Genomic DNA, 13,822 nt, shown 5'->3' on the forward strand with positions numbered 1-13,822 from the left:
TTTAATGCTCAGAGCCTCTCTTGGGAGTGTCCTGCAATGCTCAGGGGTTGTTCTGAGATGCTCAGAGCTCTGTTCTCAGGGTGTTCTGCATTGCTTGGGATGTYCTTTAATGCTCAGAACCCTYTYTGSRMMYGTMCKGTGATGTYCAGAGGGTGTYCTGCAATARTCAGAGCTGTAGGTCAGGGTGTCTTGCACTGTTCAAAGCATCCCTAATGCTCAGAACCCTTCTTGGGGGTTCCTGGGGTGCTTAATGGGTGTCTCGTGGTGCTCAGAGCTCTGTAGCAAGGCGTCCTGCACTGCTTGGGACATCCTGCAATGCTCAGAGCCCTTTTTTGGTGTTGCCCTGTGATGTTCAGACCCCTGGATCGAGGTGTGGAGTGCTGTTTTGGGGTGCTTAATGCTCAGATCCGTGCTCTGAGGTTCCCATTGTGCTCAGAGCCCTGTGTCAGGGTGTCCCACMCTTTTCTGGGCATCCTTTCCCCCAGCACAGTTTTCCCCAAGGAATGCCCTCCTGGAGCAGAGTTTTTGGGGACCTCCCCTGGTCAGGAGCTCTGGGAGCAGGTACCCAGAGCTGTGCTGGCAGCCGGGCTCACGGCACAGCCAGGGCCAGATGTTTCCCAGATGTTACTCACTTCCTGTCTGGCTTCTCYGCATTTAGCTCTTTATGTACTTGTTTGTTTTGGACTACAAACAAAATAAAAGGGGTTTTAATAACCYTGTTCCCATGAGGCTGCGAGTTCAGGATATAATCTGGAGTCTATTCACTATTGTCTCAGTCCCCCYCTTGCCCTCGGTGTTGTCCACGGGCACGCACAGGCTCACACAGACTCACACGCTGCTTTTGTTCAAATCCCGCTTTTCCCACATGACGTCTTCTCTCTGCTGACCATTTTTCCTTATGACCTCTCCCAGCTCCCAGGGGAGTGCTGGGAATATCCCTGGCCGGTTTGGGATGGAGGCCAGAGGAGGAAGCGCTGTGTTTCTCAGTCCTGACCTGTTCCTTGCTGTCACTGTATTGTTAGGAGGCTTCTCCAGAATRTCTGAGGATGGGAGGCTCATTGCACTGGTGATATCCAGCATTCTTTGTGAGGAGTTTTAATCACTTTGGCTGGGGACGCTTGAAGAGGGACGGGGGTGGGAGGCAGCGGGTGAAATAGCCACATAAACCATCTGAAAAAGAAAAAAGAAGATGAAAAAACTTGGAATGAATGTGCTTGTACWTTATCAAGTTTAAAAGGGAGTCAGGAATGGTGATGCTGTCAGCTTATGGGTAGGGAGGATGACAAAAGTTAACTAAAAGTGTTGTTTTGGCATGTCAGGAAGTTCTGGTAATCACCATAACCAAAAGCTGTTACAAGCACAGGCATGGAGCTTTGGCCTCCTGGAAAGGACCTGGATCAGAATTAATCCTGCTGCTCAGCGGGGTTATTTGGAGCATGCTCCTCTCCCTATCCCTCTGGATCTGGGGGACACCCACTGTAATACCAGCCTGGCTCAAATAAAATTAACCTGGMAGCATCACTTTAAAATGTGTATGTTCAGCTCTTTCTGCTCTCCTCACACTTCATTTATTTTTTTTCCCTGCCTGTTGGGGTTAAGGCCCCTTTTCCTCTTTTCTTTCTCCTCTCTTAATTGCCTGTTAAATAATTTAAATATTTAGGACTAAAGGGCTTCAATTATCCATTAATTTACATTAGTAATTTATATATCAGGCTGAATGGACACACTGTTAGTGTAATGGGTCCCTATGGACAGGCAGGAGGGGGGCTGCAGTGTGTTTTCCTGGAAGCGTGGATGTTTCCTTACACCTCCCAGCCTGGATGTCAAGCGTGTGAGAGGGACCCCTGCTGTGGGGTCTGAGGTCTCATCTCCTTGGGACAGAGCTGTTTGAGCTTAAAATCAAAATTTTTTAATTTTTTTTTTTCCAGTTTGAGCTGTGCTTGCAGCGGGTTGAATATATTGCATGTCAGTGGACATCACGGAATCGTGGAATGGTTTGGGTTAGAAGGGACCTTAAAGGGATTTTCCAACCCTCCTGCCATGAGCAGAGGCACCTTCCACTATCCCAGGTTCCTCTTAGCCCCATCCAACCTGGCCTTGGACACTTCTAGGGATCCAGGGGCAGCCCCAGCTTCTCTGGGCACCCTGTGCCATATCCCTCAGCCTGGCAGGGTTAACTTGGATGGTGCAACGCAGGGCTTTGGGGCGTTCTGAGGCTGAGCCCCTCGGCAGAGCCATCCACGGGTGCGTCGGGAATGCCTGGATGCAAATCCAGGCACGGTGTGTAGCCTTAAAGCCCGGTGTCGCCTGGGCGGTGACAGCTGGCTCTTCCCTCCTGTCACCTTTGTTCTGCATTCGGAAAGCTTGGGCAAGATTTGGGGYTTTTCAAGTGCTCGTACATGTTCGGTTTGAACCCATCCCAATCCCTACCAGCCCTGGTGTCAYGGCACTGCCAGCAGCCGGTCCAAGTGGGAACCGTCAGCATCCATCCCTGCCGGGGCTCAGGAGTGGGACAGCATCCAGACTCCCCGCTGCAGGGCAGGAGAGAGGCCATGCACWGATTGGGCTCCGGGGAGGAGGAAATCGGAGCGGAGCGCCATCCCCGGGCACGCCGGGGCTGCGGGAGCCGTGCCCCACTCCGGGGAACGCCGGCTCCGGGGAAAGCGCTGCCCCGGCCCCGCCTGCCCTCCGGAGCAGAGGTCACTCAATGACTCTGATTAGGCGCAGCACGGCCGTAGTTAAAGCAATTAGCGCAAATCGCTTATGGAAATGCGGCCGCTGGGGGACTGCCGGGGGAAAAGGACCAAGCTGGGGGGCACCGYGCTGTTTTCCTGCTTTTTCCGTGATGTTCCATACGGGTGATCCTTTATCCCTGTTTTCCTGAGACCTTTCTGGATCCCCTCTAGTGCCTCTCTCTTTCTGCACAGCCCTCTGAGCCCTGCAAGAGCCTGGGATGTCCTGCATTCATCAGAGCYGTGCTCTGCTTTTCAGGCTGGAGATGTTTGGTGTGTTTGTCACCGTTACATCTCTGGATTTGGCATCTCAAACGTCATTTTACTTGGCAGTACGGAGTAATTTTTAAGGCAATTTTTGTCAATACTTGGGGTCTTGTAGCGCTGAGCGAGGGAGAGGATGGTGTGGGAGGAAGTGTTGACTTGTCAGTGTATCCAACATTAGGTTKCAGGATCAGTAGCAATGCTTCCAGGCAGGGTCCCACCTATATAGGGTGACACAGACCCCCAAAATTGGGGCATTTCCAGCCAGGGCACCTCCAGGAACCCACGSTGAGACAGGAAAGATTGCTTGTGGGAGTTTGGTTTGGTCCATGGGGGCAGGAGTGTGTGTGCCAGAGGACAAAGGGAGGAAGGAGAAGCTCGGTGATGTGGGAACAMGGGCTCTGTCCAGAGGAGAAAAGGTGGAAATTCCCAATGGTGAGAAAGGAAGAAACCTGTGGCRACATGGGGTCCCATGGTATTGAAATGCCAGAGAGGGGAGGAGGGTGCCAAACAACACTAGGAAGCTCCTGAAGGCTCCCCACCTCCGTGGAAATGGGAGCGTGGGGGGAAAAGGCTTTGTATTGTTTTTTTGTAGGGTTTTCCTTCCGTGGGAGTACAGGGTGTTCCTGCACCTGCTCTGGATGGTGAGGAGGCAATGCCAGGTGAGGGCAGGCACTGAAAACAGGCACCCCCCCAGAAAAACCCAAAACCTCATGGCTGTTACCAAACCTCAGCTGTTTGCTCTGTGTTAAAGCAGGTGTGAGGTGCTGGGCACCCAGCTRTCTGCGGGGTTTAGAAGGAAAGGAATAAAAATAATCAAGGTCATTGCTAAAATCCRTTTGGCACTGGCTGGAGACCTCTCTCCATGCCACCATGGGCTTGGGGTGCCTGCCCTCCATCCCACCTGCTCTTGGCTTCAGGGATYAAATCCTGACAGATGAAAGGGGATGGGGAAGACTTGTTATTGAGCTTGTCTCACTGATGGTTTGGGGGCTTATTCTTTAATAAGGATATTGCTGAAAGAGGGGGGAAAGAGAGAAAAATCTTAATATTTGACATCCAGCATCAGCAGGGATTATTTTTTTTTCCTTAAATCGTTTTCTATCCCTGTTTCTCCCCCTCCCCCCATTTTTTCCTTCTGTTTGTCCCCGCAGTAAAACGAGAAGGGACGAAAAGGGCAGAGAAAGGACAACGAAAAGCGAAATATTTCCAGCCTCCATTTGTGGTGGTTAATTTTTTTTGTTGTTGTTAGGTTTTTTTTCTTTTTATCGTAGCAACAAATCTGAAAGATTAAGGGCAACTTTAAAGACTATTTAATAAAGGGACCTTAATCAGCCTCTCTTGTGATGTTCCTCCCCCAGATGAATTAATGGGGAATTTGAGGCGCGGAGTGGACCTTTTCTCTCGTGTTTATTTTTTGTTTTGTTTTGTTTTGTTTTTAATGATTAAATAATAATAATTTGATGATTAAAACGCTTTTGGATCAGAGCAGCTTTGCTTCCTCCGCTGAGCTGGAATGTCCTGGGGGCGGGAGGTGATGCTGGCGGGCGGCTCAAGCCCCGGTGGTGGGAGCAGGGACCTGCGGCTGCTGCGGGCACCGGGAGCGGGTGAGGCTCCTCCCGGGCCGTGCCTGCCATGGAGCCGAGCGAGCTGCGGGAGAAGAGTGGGAAAAGCATCGGGGAAAGTAGGGCAGCAGCTGGCGAGAGGCCTGCGGAGAGGAGGCGGCGGGGAGCATCCTTCCAGCCAGCTTCGGCTTCCCGGGGCTTGCGGGAGGGGAGAGTGGGTGAGAGGAAGACAAAAAGGATGGGGGGAAAAAATGAAATCAAGCACAACCCCCCAATTTTCTGTTCTTTTCGCATTGCTGTTTCTTTTTTTTGCAGCCAGCCGCCTAAACTTTTTGCTTTACCTTGTTGGGCTCATGCCAGCTCCTCGGCTTCCATGGGGTGGGATGTGCACAGCTGCCTCTTCTGGATTTTGGGACAGAAGTGCCAGCACCAGGACCACCAAACCCATTTGTGAGCTGCTTTTAGAGGGTTGTTCCCACCCTGGTGTTTGGCACTGGGGTGCTGAGAGCGGAAACCCTTTCCCCTCCAGCCCATGGTGCTGTGGGATGTACATGCCCGGGGTGAGATGCTCCGAGCTGGGATGCCCAGTGGGCACCAGAGCATCCTTCTCTTCCCAAGGAAGGAGTACTGGGTGGCTCACAGCCCTGCTTGCTGCTGCTGCTGCTTTAAAGTCACTTTTCACACCCAAAGCCAAGGCGRTCGCCTCCGGATTTGCACGTTCAGGGGAAGAAAAAAAAAATACAGCCCACCCATTGCAAAACAGCCGCCTGAAAGTTGCAGTCTCAGGGGGAATGCTGGGGAATTTACATTTTGAAATATGTATGTAATTTGGGTGAAGGGGAAGTCACTTTCTGTCTGCAAAACCATCAGCTCTCTTTCTGCCAGAGTTAGCGTTTTCCAAACTGCAGTGCTCAGTTTAACAAGAGACTCTTTTTTTTTTTTTCTTTCCCTGTTTGTGTTTTCCGAGGAGAGCTTGCAGCTTGYACTTGCTTTGCTGCTGTTTGAAGGATAATTAATGGTTCTTTGGACTTTTTGGCATCAACCAGGACAACAAGTCCCTGTTTGTTCCTTGTTTTCTTTCCCCTTCTCTCTTTTCTTGTTGAAATGATTATTCTTTTCACAACAGGAGCCCAGCACACGCCGTACATGTGAATAAACAGCGCGTTACCGCCTTCTCTGCTGCCGGTGCTTTCCTTTCATGGGCCAAAACAAATAAATAAAAAGTTCATATAATTATTATATCCATTAACAATAACGTTGTAGCTCAGTAAACAGAACAAACTCGACAAGAGGACCGTGACAATGGAATTAAAATAGCACAAAGGGAAGTGTCTGTGCCCATAACAAGAACCAGTGCTAGATGAAATTTGGAGATAGTTTTCCAACAAAACTGCTTCCCTGAAGGGAATGCATAAAACAGCACAAAAGAAGCCAGCACAATAGAGTGTTACAGGGATTTGCTACGTAATTCCTTCTCCTTTCTTTCCTTTCTTTCTTCCTTTTTTTTTTTAAATTTTAATTCACTCTCTTTTCCATGGGTATTTATGAGGATCCGCACAGCTCACAGCTCTGCTAAAACCAGAAATAAGGAACAATTTACTCCAATCTGCCTGTGTCGTGTTGTAAATCCATATAATGAAAAATGAAGAGATTTGTACCATAAGGGATCTCAGCTGTTTACACTTCTCAGGAGGCTTCGCCTTTGATTATCATAATCATAAAGATAAACAAAAGAGTAGTGGCTCCATAAATACTCCTGTGTAATGCATAATCAACCAGATAAATCTCTCTCCTTCCAACTCTTGGGATGAAGAGAAGTTGCTGGAGTCTGGGTGTTTCTTCTCTGGGGACTGGGAATGGTTGGGGCATGGGATTTGACCCGTGGCTGGTAGGGATGCTGTGATGGATGCCCAAGGATGCTGCAGGTGGGATGTGCAGGGATGCTGTGATGGATGCCCAAGGATGCTGCAGCTGGGATGTGCAGGGATGCTGAATTGGGATGCCCAGGGATGCTGCAGGTGGGATGTACAGGGATGCTGAATTGGAATGCCCAGGGATGCTGTGATGGATGCCCAAGGGTGCTGCAGGTGGGATGCACAGGAATGCTGTGGTGGGATGCACAGGGATCTTGAATTGGGATTGCCCAAGGATGCTGCAGTGGGATGTGCAGGGATGCTGAATTGGGATGTCCAGGGATGCTGCAGATGGGATGCACAGGAATGCTGTGGTGGGATGCCCAAGGATGCTGCAGGTGGGATCCTGAATTGGGATTGCCCAAGGATGCTGCAGGTGGGATGCACAGGGATCTTGAATTGGGATACCCAAGGATGCTGTGGTGGGATGCACAGGGATTCTGCAGTGGGATGCATGGGGATCCTGAACTGGGAAGCCCAGGGTGCTGGGGTGGGATGCGCAGGGATGCTGTATTTGGATGCCCTATGAGAGGGCACCATGCCTTMGTTCATCTCTCAGGTTGCCTTGCAAAAACCTGACCTGAGGATTTGACTAAAAAGTTGATTTCTTTTTATATTTATTTAAACAGGTGAGATGGATTTTGATGGATAAGGCCTTTGCATGCAGAAACATCCATGGGGCTGCCCATCTCCTTCCTCCCCTTTTCTGAGCACAGACTTTGCTTCCTTTATTCCTTTCCCTGTCCCCATCCAGTCCTGGCTGAATAAAGGTACGCAGCGAGGGAGGCCAGCTGCAGGCTCTCCCTTTAGCTGSGAGGGGAGGAATCTGCTTATTTTTTTTCCAAGGGTGTAATTAGGGCTGGCTGGGTGCACCCCCTCATTACCCACGCTGGGGAGGAATGCTCTCTAATTACAGAGTTTGCCTGTCGCCAGGCGGGAGGGACAGGAGGGACTTGTAGCCCGCTGGGAAATGCCTGTCTGTCCATCCCTCTCAGGCTGGGTGGGCTCTGGGAGGAGCTGGAGGCCGTGGGATGGAGGGATGGGGCTGGCCTGGGGCTGGATGAGGCCAGGTTTGGCAGGAAGGGACTGTGAAGCTGCTGGAAGGGGCAGCCAGTGGAGGAAAAGGAGCCAGCTCGTCAGGCAGAGATGCTTGGGGGAAAGGTGAAGTGGTTCTTTCCAGGTTTGGTTGTTAATAATAAAGGAGTAGTGAGAAGGGAGAGGCCAAAAGTGRGTTCCAGGTGCTTTCCTGGCTGGTGGGAGCAGGAAGGTGTGGGCTCCAGTTTTTGGGGGGGCAGAGAGGTGGAACAATACCCACACATCCCTGGGCACAGTGGCATTCTGGGTGCTGGGTTTCTGTGGCTCAGCCCTTGCTGAGTTGCCAAGCGTTGGGGCTTGAGGGTGAGCACATCATCCCCATGGCTTTTGGGAGCCCAAAATCCATTTTTGGAGCTCATCCTTTTTTGGAGCTCAAAATCCAGCCTTGCTCCAGACTGGAGATGAGGGAGAATCAKGGAATGGTTTGGTTTGGAAGGGACCTTAAAGATTGTTGACTTCCAACCCCCATCCATGGGCAGGGACACCTTCCACCAGACCAGGGGGCTCCAATCTCCAGGGATTCGGGGCAACCAGAGCTTCTCCTGTGCCAGGCCTCCCCACCCTCACAGGGAAAAGTTTTTTCCTTAAAACCAACCTAAATTTCCCTTTTTTTCAGTGTGAACCCCTGGTTGTTCATTGTCTGGAGGTTCCACGCTCAGTTTTGTGTCCTTTGCTGGCAGCTCAGGGCTGTCCCATGGCGGGAGGGAGAGGTTAATGAGCCACGCTGAGTTAATGAGGCTRGGGGGTTACATCAGCCAGCTGCAGCCCTGGGGACCTGTTACATTCCCTGCWTCTCTCTGTCCTCAGCATTTCCCAGCTTGGGTCTGAACAGTCCCAGGCCTCCAAAGGCGCTGGATTTTGTGGGCTCCGTGCGAGGAGGCAGCAGGGATAGAGCTGGACGTGTGCAATTTTGAGTGTCCCAAACCCATCCTCAGTCACACTCTGTATTTTGAGGTGTCCTCCTCTCTCCCTGCTGTGTCTCCAGTGGGATGCAACCCCGGAGAAGGGGAAATGGGATGGGATTTGGGATGAGTCTCCACCTCATGGAGGCTTTGCCTTKGAAGATGCCACAYGCTGCTGTCACCTCCCCAGAGATGGGGCTTCGTGTTGGGGGCCCACACGGGTGTGTGGGTGGCTGAATTTGGCAGAGCAGGGGTGAGAAGGGGATGTTTGGGGAGGAGAGGATGGTGTTTGGGGGAGGAAGGATGCTCAGGGTGCTTTAGGGATGGAAAGTTTGGCTGTGTGTTACCGCTGGACACACAATTGTCCCAATGTCAGTCTGCAGTGGGAAGCCCATGGGAACAGGACAGACCTGGGCTGGTCATGCTGTTTCCCCCTGAGCTCAGGGGTGGATGGAATGTGGTAGAATGCCTTTGTGTCCCTCCAGGGATTCTGGAATGGCAGGGATTCTGGAATGGCAGTGAGCCATGTCATGTCTCTAGCATAGAAATTTGCTGGAGCTTGAGTGGCAACAGCACTAATTCCCAAATGAGCCTGTTCATGCCTTCTCCCTGGAGGCAGTAGGAGGGGGGATTTGGGGCAGGGGGCTGCAGCCTTTCAGACACCTGGAGCCACGCTGGTGGCTGGAGCACCCCCTCCATCTCTGTGTCTGGAGCCAGAGCCATTCCCATCCCTGCTGGGGGGTTGGGAAGGGGGATTGGGAAGGTAGACGACTCCTCCCGTGGTGCTGGAGATAAGCCGTCATGTATTTTTTCATTTCTGCGKGAGGATTTTAACCCACCTGGCAGGTTTAACCATTCCCTGCCGGGCCTTCCCAGGAGCCAGCGCTTGCCCCGAGGCAGGCGGGGAGGTGGAGACACAAAGGGTTAAGCGTCCACCGCCGCCGAGATTTAGCAGGAGAAGCCCAGGCATCCCAGCCTAATCCTCCCATCCTTCCGTCGCATCCCTGCCTGCCTGGTACCGGCAGGAGGGACGGCGCTGGCCGTGGGTGATGGGCGGCCGCTAAAGCTCCTGTAATCTTCCAAATATTTGGAGGGATAACAATGGCAGGAGAGAGGATTTTAACGCTTTCCTGGGGAGGTCTGCTCKCCGTAGCTTCACGGGGACTCGCTTTCTGGGCTCCTCATCCCTCGTGCTGCGTGTTTGGGGTGACGGAGGGGGGGTAYGGCTGGGTCCCGGCTCCGGCGCTGCTCACTTTGGGGGGCGGGGTGGCTTTGGGGTCGTGGATCTTGACAAGTTGGAAACGCCGGCTGCAAACATCCGCAAATCGCCCCCCAGGGAACAGATGCTGCGGATAATCCAGCTCAAGCCCGGCAGATTAAAATGTGTGATGAGGGATGGGGAGAGGAAAAGAAGTGCCTGTTCCCCTCCTCCCTTTTCCTCTCGCTGCTCCTACCGCACTCATCCTCGAGGCTTTGCGATTCGGGCCCGTGGGTCGAGCTGGGAGCTGCCCCCTCTTTGCCTTTTTCCCCCCCACAAAAAGCTCCAGACACCCCGTAACACCACGCCCCAAGCAGCGTGAGATAGTGGGATGGCGACAGCCTGGGACTTCCAAAAAAAACCCAGCAGAAGAGAKCTGGGAAGCCGGCACCCACCTCCATCCAGCGGGAAGGAGGGAAGCCGGCAGATGGGAACCCCTGCAGACGTCTGCCAGGGAGATGATTACAGGCAGCGGAGCGCGCTCTCAAATATTTATTAGTTTGTCACCGCTGGGAGTTTTATTGCCGGTGTGACTGCGGGACTGGAAATCCCGGCCGTGCAGGGCTCCTTTCCTGCTTTCCCAGGGAAAAGCATCTCCGGTGTCGGCTGCTCCCGCGGTCACCGGGCCGCGGTGTCACCTCGGGCGGGAGGTGACAGGCTTGCACCGTCGGGAAAGCGCCTTTTTTGGGGGTGTTTTACAGTCGTTGCCGGGTATTSAGGAGCAGCGGTTGTTCCCACCCGAGCAGCCGTGCTTCCCCCACGTGTGGATTTTTTTAGGGGGCCCCGCCATGAGTGCCGGCTGAGCCAGAGGTTTCCCATGCGGCGGGTGGCCGGGCGTGGGGAGCAGGGATGAAAGGCTGGTTTGATGGCTTGTGATAAATGTGCCCAGCGTGCTTCTGCTCTCTTTTCTCCTCCCAAGTCCCCCTTGTCCCTGTGCCTTAATTCTTCCCCGGTTTAAATACCGGCGGCTGTTTCATGCTGGAGGAAAACGCCCTGCCCRGCTGCAAATGCTTTTTCCCAGTTAATTTCCCCATGGAAAAATCACCCTCCCCCTTGATTTGCTCCCAGTTGTGAGTCTGGGTGATCTGTGGGGTTTGGGGTCCGTGGCATGGTCCCAGTTGTGAGTCTGCCATGAAAAACCCATCATCCTTTTCCCCTGTCTCCCGTTAGAGCTGCTTTTTGGCCCCAGATCTCTCCTGGCCAGAAACAAAAGGATCTCTCAGCTCTTGTGAGTTTGCAGGATTTTCACTTGCCCAGCATGCTCCTTGCTTTAAAGATTCAGGTGTTTTGGGTTCAAACCTTAGATGTTGCAAGTTCTTGTAGCCATCTAGATGTTGGATCTGGCTGGGGACACCATTCTGTTTTCCATGCTCATCCACAAAGTTGCTGTGGATGTTTAACCCGCAAAGAAGAGAAGAACCTTGAAGACCCAGCATTTATTTGGGTCTTGGAGCGGGGTCTAGATGGGATTTTTGGTACAATTGGGGGTGTCTTAGCCCCAAACCTCTGCTGGGGTGGCTCAGAGCATCACCCTTCCTGCTGGGGATGATCCCAGTGAGTCACAAATCCRGCATTTTCATCCCCATCCGGCCCTGACTCATCCCCTTCCGGCTCCCAGATCCTCTTGGATGACCTAAAGTCTCTTTCAGCATCACCAAAGTGGTGATGAGATGGGAGAAAGCCTATCCTTGGTGTTGGCTACTGGAGAAGGATCCCAGCCCGTGGTTTTTGGAGAAGGATCCCAGCCGTCCACAGGGAAGGGTCCTTCCAAAAACTGGCTCTTCAGGCTGCCCGTGCCCATTCCCAGCTGCCAAGCTTAGGTCTGACTTTACCACAGGGATGCAGGGAGCGTTGTACTGGGGAGGTTTTCACACCAGCCCATGAGTGAAGTTTTTTTGGCTGCCTCTGCTGCCAGTTCGATTATCTCCTGCCAGCCCCCTTTGCCAGGGAATTTAGATCTGTGGCATCGAAGCGGTTTTTGAAGTTAAAAAAAAAAAAAAAGAAAAACAAAAACAACATGGAACCAACAAAACAACAACTCAGGGGAGGAAAAATTGAGCAGTGAATTAGAAAAGCAGGGGGAAAAGGGATGTTTGCTGCTGTGGCAGGTAAGAGGCCCCTCAGGAGAGGGGAGCRGTGTGGGATTGTTCCAGGTGAGAGACACTCACGTCAGCATTCCCTGTCCCCCTGCCTGCCACAGGGCCTGGGAAAATTACAGGTCTGCAAATGAGAAGAGGGAGGAAATAACCAGCAGCAGAGAGGTGGGGAAGAGCCAGCCAGAGAGAGAGAAATTAGCCTGGAGTTTAATTCATTGTTTCCAAAAGAGCAGTTAATGGATTATGACAAATGTCCTACCGCTCTCCCTTAGTGCTGTGTTAAATGGAAATGGAAAGTCAATTTTCCTAAATGGATTTTAAACGACTGACCTCGTGCATTTTTTTTTTTCCCTCACTGATTTTTGCTCAGGAGGCAGCTTGGTCATCTTGTTTTCTTGATGCATYTGATTATATTTTTTCTCTTCCTCCTCCTCCTCTTCCTCCTCCTCACAGCTTGGGATTCTGATTCTCCTCCTTGTCAAGGGTGATGAAGGGAGTGGGCTCTTTTCTTTCCACTGCCAAGCTCTGGAGATGTTATCGTGGGGCTGGGGATATTTACTGTTTTCCTGCACGCTGCAGTGCCTGGAGTTGAGAATCGCAGCTCTGGCTGGGCGAACAGAGGAGGAGGAAAAGCTCATAACTCCTTTGAGCGGAAAGAAAAGCCTGGTGATGTGACCTGACTGCTAGTGAGGTTCCCAGGAACAGCAGGTTAAGCAGCAGCAGCAGTGTCCCAGTGCACCTGTGTGTGGGGTTTATTGGCACTCTGATATTTGGGGTTGATCCTAATGGGCTGGAAGCAGCAGCTCCTGAAGCAGACGATGCTCAGCATCAGCCACAGCATCTTCCCAAGCTGCTGCTGCTGGGAATGAGCCCCCCCAAAGCTCAGGGATAATGTTTCTGTTCACCCCTTTCCAAGATTTTCCTCGTCTGGCTGGAGCAGATGTGACCTGCAGTTGTTTTTTTGCATTTAAATGGCTTTTGGAAGCAAACAAGCAGGAAGGTGGAGCTCCCCAGGGCACGCATCCCTGGTTCCTGGGATGGTGTGAATCCCCATGGCACCTTTGGGTGGTGTTTCTGGAGGTGGCTGGGCTGGAAGYGATCACTCACCTGTTGGGTGATGCTGAAATCCCGGTGTTGGCAGGGGCCGAGATCCCAAATGCAGCTSTGGTGACAGTGTGGGTGTCTTGGGTTTGTGCTGGGGTATGGTCAGCATCCCCAGCAGTTTTCCCAGCACAAGCCCTGCTCGGAACATGCCCCTGCATCCCTCAGGGCTGTAATGGACAGGCCTGGTGTGGGGCACCCCAGCCTCTCTCTGTGTCCCCATCACCATCTCCACATTTGGGTTTGTTTTGCTTTTCCCCTCATGGTGTCCTCAAGTGAGGTCACCCAGGCTTTGGCTCAGGATGTATGGGGGGAGGGCTGAAAACAGGATTGATCCCACAGCTCTGGGCTTACAAGGGTTTGCTTTGCTGTTTTTTGGGGAGCTTTGCTGTTTTTTGGGGAGCTTTGCTGTTTTTTGGGGAGCTTTGCTGGTTTTTGGGGAGCTTTGCTGGTTTTTGGGGAGCCTCCAGCCGTCTTTTTGCTTTTCCACACATCCCCAGCACGGGTTGTTGTTGGCACCCCTGAGTGCAGGGAGGGTGGGGACAGGGGGCACTGCCCAAGCTGTGGGTGTCCCGGCAGGGCTGGAGTACAGCGATGTGCTGCCCGACTCGTTCCCATCGGCGCCGGCCGAGACGCTGCCGCATTTCCTGCTGGAGCCTCAGGACGCCTACATCGTCAAGAACAAGCCCGTGGAGCTGGTGTGCCGCGCCAACCCCGCCACCCAGATCTACTTCAAGTGCAACGGAGAGTGGGTCAACCAGAATGACCACGTCACCAAGGAGAGCCTGGACGAGGTCACCGGTGAGCAGAGCCACCCCGTGTCCCCATCCCTCACTTCATTCCGGGCCCTTTTCCCTCTTGCCCCATSTTGGTGTTTCTCCTCCAGCTCATCCCAC

General features: G+C 52.6%; 1 protein-coding gene across 1 annotated transcript in view; it reads left to right on the forward strand.

Moving 5' to 3' along the window:
• Window positions 1-13,822, forward strand: part of UNC5B (unc-5 netrin receptor B) — a 56,025-nt gene that overhangs the window by 27,153 nt on the left and 15,050 nt on the right. The window contains exon 2 of the mRNA XM_057386239.1: window positions 13,506-13,727. Coding sequence (XP_057242222.1) covers window positions 13,506-13,727 — 222 coding nt within the window. The remainder of the gene's footprint in view (window positions 1-13,505; window positions 13,728-13,822) is intronic.

The sequence above is a fragment of the Malurus melanocephalus genome, unplaced genomic scaffold, assembly GCF_030028575.1.
Source record: "Malurus melanocephalus ecotype Western Australia unplaced genomic scaffold, MMel_1.1 scaffold_939, whole genome shotgun sequence".
Classification (NCBI taxonomy): Eukaryota; Metazoa; Chordata; class Aves; order Passeriformes; family Maluridae; genus Malurus; species Malurus melanocephalus.